Below are 14801 nucleotides of genomic sequence, written 5' to 3'. Positions count from 1 at the left end.
CCAGCTACTCGGGAGGCTGAGGCAGGAGAATCGCTTGAACCCGGGAGGTAGAGGTTGCAGTGAGCCAAGATCGCACCATTGCACTCTAATTTGAGTGACAGAGTGCAACTCCTTCTCAAAAAAAAAAAAAAAGAAGAAGAAGAGGAAGAGGAAGAGGAAGAAGAAGAAGAAGAAGGAGAGGAGGAAGAAGAAGAATCAAATTTTGAAAGCAGAACATTTGCACTTGTATCTATCCCTTAGCTGGGTGACTTTGGGCAAGTGACATAACCTCTCTGGGTCTCACTTTTCCTCACCTGTAAAATGGGGGTAATGACTCACAACATCTCATGGGATTGATGGAGGATAAAACCAGGACCCCATCTCATGGGATTGATGGAGGATAAAATACAAGAATGGCAGCATTCAGGGATATAAAATAAATATGCTACATTATGACCTTCTCAAATCACTGTATTTCTACTTCTTCATTTACGGGGCACAGATGTTAATACAAAACAAGAGTGTCAGATGACATTGCCACAGGCAGACTCCCACTGTTCATCTACTGACTCCCCTCCAAACATATCCCAGTACCCTAAGTAATGAGGTCGTTTTTGTTTTTCTTACCGCTTTAGCCAAGTAGCTGTCTGAATATTCCAGTTTTCCAAGTACATTTTGAAACTTGTGGCAGTCTGGAAAGAAGAAAATAACACCTATCATTAACTTTAAAAATACCCCAAGTAATGGGAAGTTCTCCCCAGTTTCCCTGGCAGCAGGTTAGATACGGTATTTCAGTAGTGACTACTCAGAGTCGAGAGCAAATCAGCTGTTCCATCCTACACAGGACAATTTTCTGCTGTTTATAAGATCCACTTTGCAACTAAAACTTGGCTTGCAAGATCTCAATTTTTTTTCAAAATGTATTTTCAAATTACAGGAAAACTGAAGGAACGTTTTGTGGGTTTCCCTTCCACTCTGGTTAAAATTTTTTAAGCCATCTGAATTTTATAATTAAATATTCTAAAAAGGAATTTGCCCCAGGAAAAGTTTAATCATGGGAATTTGGTGCCTTTATGGAGACAGCTTAAATTTAATTGTCATCTTTTCACTGCGTAGCCCTCTAAAACTAGGTCAGTCTTGTGCAGTTAACGCTATAGATAGCTACTCAGGTTCCAACGTTTCCAATTGTTTCTGGAATACTAAGAGATTTTATGCATGAAGGGATCACAATACAGGAAAGGAAATAAATATCACCCAACTGGCAGTGACGCAAGCAAATCAGCTACTGAGAAGGGACATCCCCATGATAATCATTACCTGGGTTTTCTCTTTAGAAAAAACAAAAAAAAAAGGTCTTATCCAAGTCTAGTGATAAAAAGCATGATGCAGCTGGGCATGGTGGCTCATGCCTGTAATCCCAGCACTTTGGGAAGCCGAGGTGGGCGGATCCCCTGAGGTCAGGAGTTCAAGACCAGCCTGGCCAACATGGCAAAACCCCATCTCTATTACAAATACAAAAATTAGCTGGGCATGGTGGCGGGCACCCGTAACCCCAACTACTCGGAACGCTGAGGCAAGAGAATTGCTTGAACTTGGGAGGCAGAGGTTGCAGTGAGCTGAGATCGCACCACCGCACTCTAGCCTGGGCGACAGAGCAAGATTCCATCTCAAAAATAAATAAATAAATTAATTAAATTAAATAAAAAGCATGATGCAAACATACCAGGATCAGAATTCCTAAAGAAGGTAGAAAGTCTAAGTGCCACTTTTTCTGAAGTGTTTTCAACCATAAGAAAATCATATATAGGCCATACATTGGCCTAATGTAGTATGTCTGTAAGGGACAGAAGGAAGGAGGAAGGGAGAGAAAAGAGGGAGGAATGAAGATAGATGGAAAATAGATCTTTTTATTGTGAGTTTTTATTTCCAAACCTCAAGGAGTTTTATTTATCTATTTCTTCTATGGCTAATAAAATACTATAAGCCCAGCCTTGGGGTGTCTTAACTAATCAGACTTCCTTGTTTTTCTTTACCTCCTTATTCTATATCAAATGTATGATGACAATGTAAACTTTCCCCTTCTGCTTTTCTTTTATAAGAAATACATACTTAATGACTTAGCCCTTTACCCTGAAGACATGTCCACCGTGGAAGGATTCTGTTTTTTGGCGCATAGCTAGGGGAACTGGTAGGCAGCCGAAGGTCAAGGGAGACCACCCTAAAAGACATTTACCCAACAAAACTCCAAGGCAGCCAGTCCATGAGTTTTGAGGAAGAGAAGAATCTTAGTGAGAAAAAGGGGAAAGTCGTAACACACTTGAACTCTCTCTGACATCATCTATGTAAAAAAGAGAAGCTTACGGATCACCTATACTGCTTTTCCAAAACTGAGATAGGTCATTCTGAAAGCTGGACCTTGTCCACTTACATTGTGGCCCATCGTGACCGGGGACTCCTTCTTGCCTCACATGCAGCGACCAATAGTAAAAGCATTATTTGTTCATTCAAAAGTGATGCTGGACCTTGGCCATGCTCTTTCAGCATCTGCCAAGGCTTTCCACCCACAGGAGACCCCAGATCCTCTAGGACTATACAAAAATAAATGTTTTGCCCACAGTGGGCCCTCAATTAATATCTGTTGAATCTGATTGACCTGAGTAACCAAATAGCATGATGAGTTTAAGTTGAACATATGATGTAATTTACTTAGATAACAGTGGCATGCTTCTATTTCTTTCTGCTTGTCTGCCTTTTGCAGTAGCGCTGTCTCAATGCTAAAAAAAAAAAAGGAAAGTAAAAATATAATCCTCCCTATAAATTCCACCATGTTTTGTAGTTAAAATGCAGATCACTTTCCCTCTAGAGGCCATCCACATGCAAAAAGCCTCAGGCAAAAGATGTTGGGGGTTTCCCCCATGCCTCCTTCTGGCCTACTTTCCACCCAACGTGGGTGGCACGTGGTCAGTTTCCATCTATCTCTGGCTTCTTGCTCTATACACACAATCCCTCCTGACCAAACTCTCCAGTGGGCTCTGTCTGCCCTGTGGCAGGTGGAAAACCAAAACCAACAGCAAATATGAGTCACCTGGCTAGGAACCCAACGCTTCTGCATGTTGAGAATCACGCCCCTCCTCCCATTCAGCTAAAAGGGGGAAAGGGTCTGAGACTTGGCATTCCTGTCTACTCCAAGAGCTAGCAATGCAAAGAAAACCGAGAATGATGTGGCCCCAAGGAGACCACCTCTGATAACGACAGCAGACCAAAAATTGTGGTGCAAGAATGAAGACAGAGAGAAAAACCATACTATTCTAGTGGCCTAAAAGTTGTACATTATGACAATTCTTCTTAAAAGTGAATGCATTATAAATGCCTCCAAAGGAACCACACAGAACGTTTGCAATATTGAAATCAAAACACAGGAGCTTCCAGTCTGCATGCATCACTGAAATAGGTAGAAAGAGAAGAGAGAGAGATCACACACTGGGGCCTTCTAGTTGAAAGAACAGGAATATAAACAGCCAAAAGATTTTCCTGGCTCTTTTTCAGATGTTTTCATGTCATTCTTCCTTGAACCATTAAAACTGTCAAGAAAGTAGATATCTTTAAAAAAAAAAAAAAAAAAAAAAGAGAGACAGAAAAAAACAATTCTGAGATTCAAAATGTCCAGGAGGCTGCTGAGCCTGGCAATCCCCTGAGAGCAGCTTTTCTTCAGACACATGGATGAAGCATTCTGGGGATACCACACTCAAAGCAAACCATTTGCTTTCTTCACTATGGAAGTTGGACTTAAAAGCATCATACACTCACCTCAATTTTCCAGATGTTTAGGTTCGAAAGCAGATCCCAACAGAAATTCCCATTCTTATCCACTCCGCTGAACCCAAAGCCAGCTGCATTATTCACTGCATCAGCTATGGTTTTTAAAGTAACACATTAGGATATGGAACAAAAGTCACATTGTTGCTTTTAAAAGACACTAAATATCTGTCTAGCTTCAAGATGGAGAAACATGCATTAGTGTCCTTGGAAAAGGAACCTCAAAATGTAAAGGATCTGCTAACATTCTGAAGCAGAAAAATATGTACTGGCTGTTTGGTAACCTTGATTTTTAGGCATTCATTCCCTTGCATTTAGGGAACACCTGCTAAGGTAAGAGGAAAGAAGCTAGATGTCCGTAGAATGCAAAAATAAGAATAAACAAGAAAAAAAGAACCAAAACGAATAAGTAAACAGGAGAATTTAGTGACCAACTTGACAGGAGGGGAGAAAAGAAAGGAGGTAAAAATAGATCTGAGTTCAAATACAAAGACCAGAAGAAACAGGGGACCCAGAAGAAGTCTCAGAGCTGTCACTAAAGACAGCAGGGCATTACCTAAGAGGCAGTGCTAAATCAGGAGGAGAACCAGCTCCGCAAGAGCGATTGGCGCTCCTTCTGGACATGTTAAGCATGACCTGCAGGTAGTGTATCAGTTGGAGCTGACGAGATGGGGTTAAAAAAAGTTTAGGTCCCAAGACAAAGGACAGAGCTAGAGGTGTGACTCTGGGGCCAGCTGCAATGGAGGCCACGTGTGGACAAAATCATCCAAGCCAGCCACCCATAAAGTCCCTTTAAAAGCTCCTGTTTCCATCTTTATCTTACGTCACTGAACTATAAGAGAATGTCCTCCTGCTGGAAATATTTCATCTCCATTCAATTCCTTAATGAACTCAACACACTTTTATTATGATGATCAAGAGGCTAATTGTCTCTTTCTGCTTATTTAAAAATCTGTTAGAATATTTTCTAAGAAAAAACTAAAACTAAAATGAACTAATCAAAATAATTAAGAGATAGCACTATGAAATCTTTTTTTTTTTTTTTTTGAGACAGAGTCTCGTTCTGTCACCCAGGCAGGGGTGCGGTGGCGTGATCTTGGCTCACTGCAAGCTCTATCTCCCGAGTTCACTCCATTCTCCTGCTTCAGTCTCCCACGTAGCTGGGACTACAGGTGCCCACCACCGCACCCAGCTAATTTTTTGTATTTTTAGTAGAGACGGGGTTTCACCGTGTTAGCCAGAATGGTCTCGATCTCCTGACCTCGTGATCTGCCCGTCTCGGCCTCCCAAAGTGCTGGGATTACAGGCTTGAGCCACCGCGCCTGGCCAGCACTGTGAAATCTTAGATCTGGAGATCTTAGAGAAATCGTTCTCTTTCTATAAAAGTCCAACTCTAGATGGCCTTCTGAAGAGCTGCCTTAAAGGAAAACAACCTGTCCTAAGTCAGGTTGGCAGAGACGATGATTTAACACTGCTTCTCTTACACTTGGCTTCACTGTGAGATGATCTGGTTTCTTTTAGAAGGAAGCATGAAAGAGACCAAGTCCTTCTATGTGATTCTCCCCTCGCCAACTGGATGGGAACCCAGTGGAGAAAAAAAGACAAACAAAGTGAGGGTGTGCCTGTAAGAAACTGATGGTTTTAAACGTGTGGGAACTAATTCGTGAGTGGCAGAGATCAACGACACTAAGGGCCTTGAGGTCTGTGTTGAGAACTAAAACCAGAGCCAGGCTGACCATCACTGGGACCAGTATAACCACTTCTAAATTCCTTCTTCCATCTCCAGCCTCATTTCTGGCACAGCTGGTTAGACCTAAGAGAAGAGAATAATGGAACTATATTTTCTCTCTCTCTCTCTCTCTCTCTCTCTCTCTGTGTGTGTGTGTGTGTGTGTGTGTGTTTTCAGTGCTTATTATCTTTCCAGGACTCTATATAATAATTTACAGGCAGTTCCTCATTTAATCTTCATAACAGTATTGAGACAGAAGGTTAAGAATGGGCTCCAGGGGGAGATTGGACAGGTTTCTACCTCCACTTGGCAGCATACTACATACATGGGCCTGGGAGAAGAATCATCTAACTTCTAGAAACCTATTCCCTTGAGCATAAAATGGATATAATAATGGTACTCATTTTAAAGGGCTGTTGAAAGGATTAAACAAAATTAAATATGTGTGCAGTAGATAGCTCAGTGCTGGCCCAAGTTAACACTCAAGAAAAGTTAGCTCCTATTATTATTATTCCGCTATTAAGGGGACTGAGGCCAGAGATATTAGGTAACCTTTAAGATCATGTAACCTCTGGGAGGCTGAAGCAGGCGGATCACTTGAGGTCAGCAGTTCGAGACCAGCCTGGCCAACATGGTGAAACCCCATCTCTACTAAAAATACAAAAATTAGCTGGGCGTGGTGGCGAGCACTTGTAATCCCAGCTACTCGGGAGGCTGAGGCAGGAGAATCACTTGAACCCAGGACACAGAGGTTACAATGAGCCGAGACCACACCATTGCACTCCAGCTGGGCGACAAGAGCAAAACTCTGTCAAAAACAAACAAACAAACAAAGAAACATGTAGTTTGTCAACAATGCCAGAATCTCAATCCTAGAACTTGATTCCACAACCTGAGTAGGTAAGAGCCACCCTGAAAGAGGAAAATGGTGAAAGGTTCCCAAGTACTGACTCTCAGAACCACACTGAGCCGATGTTGGAATCCCCACTCCGCCTAGTGATCCCACAGTCATTTATCCAAGCCTGGTTTTTGTCCCAGAGCAGTGACAGGCTCTAAGTTCACCAGTCCAAAAGTGGTTTTACTTGTACTGTGCATGTCTCCAGTCTATTATTACAGATAGATTAATTTGTATGCCCATCTGTTGGACTATGTGGTCCTCAGAAACCAGCCCAGACTAAAGTCTCACTAACTAGTACTAGCACTAAGTAGTAGGGGGAAAACAGCCAGGACCATACACTAAGTCCAAAAGAAATAGCTTGATTATTTGAATATAAACAGTATCTAGAGCTAGGCTAACACAGTGAAGCTCAGCAGAGATTCATCAAGAGGCCAGCTTTAAGGATTAAATTTATAATCATGTGTAATTAGTCCATCAATTATATGTAAATGGTGTTTTAAAGAGAGCTGGAGAAAACAATTATTCGGTTAAGCAGTTTAAATATTCCCTGATACACTATTCATTGCTTCTTTATTCGTAAATAAGACAAAGGTTAATTTCCGACCAGCCCATGCAATCTAAACTGTAACAAACTTCAAATTGAGGCCACACAAATTAATGAAGTGTTTCTACTGAAGCTACTCCCCCCCCAAAAAAAGAAAAGGGAAGCATGGGGGGAGAAAAAGAGCTAAGTCCACATAGAAAGCGCTCCACAGGAAGGGGTACCTCTCCACTGTACTCCAGATGTCCGGGGAACTCCCCAAAGGGTAGAAAGGTGCAGGTGCTCCCTGTTCCCATGACACTTCCCAGTCCAGGTCCCTCCTTGTCTCAGACTTTCCCTATGGCAAGGAATGGCCTTTCTTTCCTCCTGAGATCAGGAGCTGATTTAGTCCAGAAGCCAGCCCTTAGGCTCTGAGATACAGAAAATGGGAGCGGGAGGATAGGAAGAGAAAAGAGAAAAGGAAGGTGGGTGAGGCAGCAGAAGATAGTAGGAGGGAATTAGATATATTCTCTCTGTCTCTCTCAGTCCCCTACACACACACACTGTCATTCAGATTAGAGGAAATTAAAACTATTAATTATTTAGCCAGCAACAGTGGCTCACGCCTGTAATCCCAGCACTTTGGGAGGCCGATGCGGGTGAATCACCTGAGGTCAGGAGTTTGAGACCAGCCTGGCCAACATGGTGAAACCCTATCTTTACTAAAAATACAAAAATCAGCCGGGCGTGGTGGTAGGCACCTGTAATCCCAGCTACTTGGGAGGCTGAGGCAGGAGAATCGCTTGAACCCGGGAGGTGGAGGTTGCAGTGAGCTGAGACCGCACCATTGCACTCCAGCCTGGGTGACAAGAGCGAAACTCCATCTCAAAAAAAAAAAAAAAAAAAAATTAACATAGAAAAAATAAGCTCAATGTTCTAAGCAGGGTTCCAACCGTAGCAGGTCGGAGGCCTACCTGCTACGGAAGTCATCATTTGTAACTGCAGAACAAGAAATAAGATAAAAGACTACTGAACCTTCCCCAATGACTAGTCTGTATTCATCCTTTTCTCTTTATTCCTCCCACTGGGACGGTGCTTGAAGAGTATTGCCTGGTGGTTGTATGTCTGTGTTCCCAACCATGCAACAATCCTGAGGGAGAGTCAATGTCCTACCTTTCGATTCCTCCTAGCACAGAATCTGGTACTCAACAGAAACTCCTTGAATTAAATTGAAAGTGTACACAAACAAAATTTCCCTCATTGTAAATTTTACAAAAGCTTTAAGTCAGATCTCTCCAGCCAAATGTTACATAAATACAGCATTGGACTGAACTTATGCAGGAACATTTTGGCCCTTAAAAATAATTTGGACTGGGGAAGGAAGGAATGGGGAGTTATTTTTTACTGGGTACAGAGTTTCTGTTGGGGTGATGAAAAAGCTCTAGAGATAGACGGTGGTGATAGTGGCATAGTATTGTGAATGAGCTTCATACCACTGAAGTGTACCCTCAAAAATGATTAAAATGGTAAATTTTACATGTATTTTGCCACAATGAAAAAAAAATTTTTTTTTTTTGAGTCAGAGTCTTGCTCCATCACCCAGGCTGGAGTTCGGTGGCGTGATCTTGGCTTATAGCAACCTCCACCTCCCCGATTCAAGCTATTCTCATGCCTCAGCCTCCTGAGTAGCTGAGATTATAGTACCTGGGATTATTCCACTAATTTTTTATATTTTTAATAGAGACGGGGTTTTGCCATGTTGGGCAGGCTGGTCTTGAACTCCTGGCCTGAAGTGATTTGCCAGCCTCAGCCTCCCAAAGTGCTGGGATAATAGTCATGAGCCATTACACCCAGCCAAAACATAATAATTTTTTAAAAAAGTAATTTGGTACCTGCAAACTTTAATTGAAACTTAAAACTTGAAGGATGAACTGAGAGGGAAGAGGAACTCAAGCAATTAAGTGCTACTCCCTCATTCGTGAGATGTGGGCTGAGCCCTCGGAAATCAAGTTTAATAATCTATTTTATTTAATAAGCCAAGTCACTGCTCTCTGATATCAAGTGCAGGTCACCTGCAGCTAAGATGTCCAACTCCCATCCCTGAAAGCGTTCCAGTGTGATACAGACAGGGCTTCCACGCTTCATCGACACCCTTTCCCAGTCTCTAAGTACACTGACAGGTTTATAGCTCATGTTAGCAAAGCTTTATGCAACTGCAGTCTAAAATTGTTTGAAAGGAAAGAGATAAAAGCTTAATATGAACCAAGTTATCCCACAGGAAAAAAAAAAAAAGTGTGATAAAACCAAATGAGGTTGAACTTTCTACCTAAAAAAAAAAAATCACTTGAAGTCAGCTTCTTTCTAAGACATAAAAACCTAAACAACAGTTCCTTAAAGAAGTGTAACCTAAATTAGCATGTGTGTTGGTCAGATTAATTCAAGGTGCATCCTGTATTATATAAAACCCAGAAACATTACAAGAAAGCCAGATCATTCCAGAATTTTTCCACTGCTTTACATGGCCAGCTTTGATTGGTAAAAGGAGAAGCTTCCAAGTTTTGACATCTGTTAATAACATTGGGTCTAAACAACGGCCAGGATGTTTTTCTCCTTGTCGTGGAGAACTGAGTTTATGGAGGGTGGGAGAGAGGAGTGCTATGTTGGAATGTTAAAACTGACCCTGGCTCAACTGCCTCCCATTACATGTTGAGCTTCTTTGATTAACTGATCCAAAATGTCGTTCTGGCTAAGCCATCCAAGGAGTAGCATTTTTCCCTCATTCATTTGCAGCTACTCCATCAAACTTACCTAAAGTCCATGCAAAGTAATACTTGGGCTTTGAGGCTTGCATGACAACATATAAGTAGCAGAGTCGAGCTGGAAAGCTTGCTTTATGGACAAACCAGTCATCCACAAGGCAGGTGACAGGAAAGGTCTTCGTGAGCGTCAAAAACAAAAGGAGAGACACCAAGGTGATGCCCAACTTGTGTATCACAGCTCCCTGAAAATGGGAAAAAATCAGTGTCACCATGCAGAAGGCTCAGGTGTGAAGAAAACAGCTTTGGCATGGGCCTGCTAAGGACAACATTGCTCCAACAGCTGCTTGGCATTATTCCCCAGAAGGAGTGGCAACAGGCATTCTTTCTCATGAGACAAATCTGACCATGGAGATTAGGTACTATATTTAGATACAGAACATGCCTCTGACACTTGAGGGTTGAATGTATCTAGACTGGAAGAAAATCTCCATCAGCATATTCAACGAACAAAATGCAAGTACTTATATTATCCAAAACACAAGAGAAATGAATAACAGGGTGGCAAGTTTCCATCAAGAAAAACGAAAAACATTTGCACTTTTGCCTTCTATTCCTGTGACCAGCAGAGCCCAGGAAATGTCCTTGAGTCACCAACAGAGAAGACAGAGGTTCAGGTATGAAGGATTCTGAGCAAGTAATTGAATACTTGGGCCAGCCAGGACATAGGCAGATAATGGGGAGCTCTAGACAGCCTTCCAGGATGGTTTAGATGTAGTCTACTCTGGGGTTAATTGTGTGCTGACTTTTTAAATTCCTCTGGACAGAGTGACTTTGCCCAGTTTTCCTGACATTTCAGGGAAAGTCCTTCAACATTCAACAGAACTCTAGTCTCCAACTTCATAAGAAAAAAAAAAAAAAGACTTTTATTGGTAATATGGGCATAGCAATAGCACCTCCCTCAGAGGGCACCTTGGGGTTTAAGTGAATGAGTGTTTGCAAGGTCCTGTGAACAGTGCCTGGATCCCAGTTAAGTGCTTAGCATGCCCAGCCACAATTACAGCTATACCACTGATAGGCACCGCGCATGGATCCCAGCCCTTTCCCAGCTGTATGTCTTGAACTAAAACGCAACCTCACCACCTCACCTTATCTGTGCACAGAAATGCAAGCGTTTCCTTGGAGAGTGGCAGAAAGACTCTCTGATGACATAATTTTATAAATAAAAGCACAAGAAGCATGAAAACACTAAGGTGACAGATACTGCCTAGAAACACGGTCACTTTGGTGTCTCTCACAGCCATGGTGACTTCACTCCTAGATCGTTTTGGTAAAGCAGATGAACTTGAGATACTTGACCAGTCGTAAGTGCTGAGAACCGAATGATGTCAAAAATCTGTAAAAACTCATACCTAATTAATAAATCCCTTACATTTTAAAATACTTAACTCATATTCTTTGCCAAGGCTTCAGCACTTTCAAAATATTTAACTCAAATTATCCTCATTTCCTTCCTTTCCCAATTTTCACCACTCCTTTCATTAATTACAAATGTCCCTTAACTAAAGGATATTTGATCTGAATAAATTTGGCATATTTGTGAAGTTCAGTGAGTTATCCTAATATTGACTAATTTGAGATGGATAAAACTCAGGTTAAATTTTAAAATATTATTTCAAAAAGTCATCTTAAATTCTCTCAAGGTCAATATAAGCAAGCTTTGGGCATGCCAAGGTAAAACTGGTTTCTCTTGCAATAAGTGGGCTCTACAAGAAAAACACATTGATTCCAGTTCTGCCGTCCCCCCACCTTCTATGACATATTATCTTTTGGCTATACTTGAATTTCAACTCATAAAGGCAAAACACCCATAGTATTCAAACATGTTAACTCCACAGTGCTGGGCATATTGTATGCACTAAATATTGACTGATGAACTTATTGCTTTCATTTTCCTAGCTGATGAGCTTCTCAGTAAAATAAACACCCATTGCTCCAACATAGAACTGCTGCAAATAAGTAACTACACTGGTATTTTAAATAAATGAGAAAAGTTATTGGCCAAGCTTTCTGGTAAACTGTTACGCTTCTTAATTAGAACCATTATTAGGCAGAGTCAATCCTGGCAGCAAAACCCTATTCTCTAGACACTAAAAACTTACTGTGGGAGAAGGTTCCGGCAAACTGTGGAAACCTTTTTGCTTCCGGTTCACCTCCAGCAACTTCATGTGTATATGCTTCCCCTCAATGAAGGCTACGTAGTCCTTGAAATTGTTACAAGGACCAGCTATGACACTCATGAAATTGAGAAGGTAACTTAAGTATTCCAAAAAAGAGGGTTTCACTCTGTGAAAATAAAGTAAATAAATTGAAAAGTCTTCGGTCTTTGCTTTTTCTTCAGAATCTGTAAATAAGCAAACACAAATGTTATCTCTGTAGATTCCATATATGACATGACCTTTCCTTGTTTTGTTTCTATAAATTCGGCCGAGGAGAAATCTTGTGGAAAGGAAAGGTTAAAGAAGCAGGTGGCTCACAGCAGGCGCAGAGCTCCATGCCGCCCTCTGCTGGCCGGACACAGCTGTAGGCACTCAGAGCTGGGCGAGGGTAAATGCAACTTAGGCTGGGAAATGTCCTTTTCTCATCAACCTCCCCTGTCTATAGGACAAAACGAAGGTAATAAACATAAAGCAGGGTGGAGCCTGACTTAATGTTAGCTGATCGAGATGCTTCCAAATGGGAAAACTCCGTCCCGAATGCCAACATAAATACTAAACAAATGATGGGTGGAACCAGTTTCCACTGGAAGAGGCCACACAGAAGAACCGCAGTAGCAGCCTGTTGTCTGCTTTGGCAACCAGGCCTGAGTTCCTGAGCAACAGACCAGGGTAGTGGCAGGAAAAAGGTCTGTAGAGAACAGTTCTGTGTGGTGCTTTAATGGCATTTTGGAAGGCCTGTTCTAGCAAGATAGAATAAAGGCTCCCTGAAATGCCATTGCTAACCAGTTACTGGAATTATGCCCTAAAGCAGGGGTCCCCAACCCCTGAGGCTCAGACTGGTATTGGTCTGTGGCCTGTTAGGAACTGGGCCAACAGCAGCAGGTGAGTGGCATGTGAGCAAACGAAGCTTCATCTATATTTACAGCCTCTCCCCATCACTCCCATTACCGCCTGAGCTCCACCTAATGTCAGATCAGCAGTGGCGTTAGATTCTCATAGGAGTGCGAACCCTGTGGTGAACCGTGCATGCCAGGGATGTAGGCTGCCACTCCTTATGAGAATCTAATGCCTGACGATCTGTCACTGTCCCCCATCACCCCCAGAATGGACCACCTCGTTGCAGGAAACAAGCTCAGGGATCCCGCGGATTCTACATTATGGTGAGTTGTATAATTATTTCATTATATATCACAGTGTAATAACAATATAAAGTGCACAATAAATGTAAGGCCCTCCTGAAACCATCCCCCCCACCACCACCTGCAACCCTGGGTCAGTGGAAAAGCTGCCTTCCACTAAACTGATCCCAAACAGGTTGGGGACTGCTGCCCTATAGCATTTACAACCCCACTGTGCTTAGGAAAGGGCTGATTCATTAGGATCTTTCAAGAGTGCTCCACTGCTTCCAAGTCCCAATTCCTTAATGCAGGCATGAAGAAGTCAACCTCCTCTACCACCTGGGACCTTCCTCACTTCTGCAAGTTGTCCCTAATTCTGCCTAGCAGGAACCCTCCGCCCCTCCACCATGGCTGCACCCGATATGCTACCCCACATGCCATCTTTATTCTCAGATCAACGTTATTCCCTTCCCTCCCACTTCTTCTCCAACACTCCCCCTTCCTACTTCACATCAACACTGGCAAAGCCACCTGTAGCCCTCCTTCTGTATTTAACTCAGCTATACTCACCTCTCCTGCCCTACTTCCTATCTTTTTTCACAGTGGCATTTAATCATACTGACATTGATCATTCACTATTCTTTAGGACCCCCAAGACACATGCTCAATAAGAATACTTCCGGAGTAAACATAACAACCCCAAGGAAGGAGAGCCTTGCAGAGGTACAGTTCTATTTACTCTCTGACCTAACAGATTCTACTTCTGAGACTCTAGGCTCCAGTTCTACCCTAACACATTTCAAAATGACCTAATACAAGGTTATTCATCACTTAATCATTTGTAAAAGTCAAAGACTGGTAACAATGCACATGTTCATCAATAGCAGATTCATAAAATAAATATTATATCAATAGAACAGAATTAATGTGCAGATATTTTTTTAAATGAGGAAAATCTCTAGATACTGATATGCAAAGGGCTTGTTAATATATCGTTACACTTCACTTACTTGATAGCAAGTCGATGTTGTTCAGCAGAAAGGTCTTCAGCTCTTCGACCTAATCCTATGAAAAAGAAAAGAATTTAGAAATAAGATGTTTGAAGTGAATTAGATGACAAATTATAAAAGGCTCTTATCAAAGTCATTTGAACCAGGTAATCTTTGTTTGCTTCATAAATCATAAAGAGTTCCTGTTTTCATTTTTTTTTTCAAATGCCCTAGACCAAAAGAGCTACCCATAAGTACATGTGTGAGAAGCAAAGTCTCTGTAGGTTCACATGGAGAGGCAAAGACTCAAAGTTTTCTCCTACTTAATCTGCACAGTATGACATGGACCCAGAGAACCCTCCCCATCTGGTACATCTGGGAGTTCCTTGCCACTTTGTATATGTCTTCCCTGATACATCGGAGAGAACATCTTGCCTTTAACAAGCTGCCACAGCTTAAATACCTCCCTGGTGGCACTAGGTGCAGACACCTACTACAAGCTGAGAGCTTGGTTGTGGGACATAATGGAAAAAGAAACAGGAGACTTTCCTCTTCCAAAAAAAGTTGGGGGGGGCGGGGAATGTAATCTTGAGTGTGAGAAAATTACAAAGGAATTATCAACGTTTTCTTCTTTTTATCATTTGTTTGTATCAGAAAAACTCCCAACCAAGTCACATCTGTGCTTTCTGTGAAATGTACACATTAACGTAGAGTCAAAGAAACTGAATCTTAAAAGCAATATGTCAACCGTAAAACTGTATATTCAGCTAAGGCTGA

The 14801-nt window shown here is 42.0% G+C and overlaps 1 protein-coding gene across 2 annotated transcripts in view; it reads right to left on the bottom strand.

Annotated features, from left to right (window-relative positions):
- MBOAT1 (membrane bound O-acyltransferase domain containing 1) overlaps positions 1-14801 on the bottom strand; it is a 114686-nt gene that overhangs the window by 15260 nt on the left and 84625 nt on the right. For both annotated transcript variants that reach the window (XM_023209768.2, XM_023209769.2), the window contains exons 6-10: positions 14046-14100; positions 11861-12044; positions 9751-9943; positions 3787-3890; positions 607-671 (exon numbers count right to left, since the gene is read on the bottom strand). In XM_023209768.2, the coding sequence (XP_023065536.2) occupies positions 607-671; positions 3787-3890; positions 9751-9943; positions 11861-12044; positions 14046-14100 (601 nt within the window). The remainder of the gene's footprint in view (positions 1-606; positions 672-3786; positions 3891-9750; positions 9944-11860; positions 12045-14045; positions 14101-14801) is intronic.

Source organism: Piliocolobus tephrosceles, chromosome 5 (genome assembly GCF_002776525.5).
Source record: "Piliocolobus tephrosceles isolate RC106 chromosome 5, ASM277652v3, whole genome shotgun sequence".
In the NCBI taxonomy this organism is placed as follows: Eukaryota; Metazoa; Chordata; class Mammalia; order Primates; family Cercopithecidae; genus Piliocolobus; species Piliocolobus tephrosceles.
The sequence above is the reverse complement of the archived record's forward strand: the minus strand, read 5'-3'. Positions and strand labels throughout refer to the sequence as shown.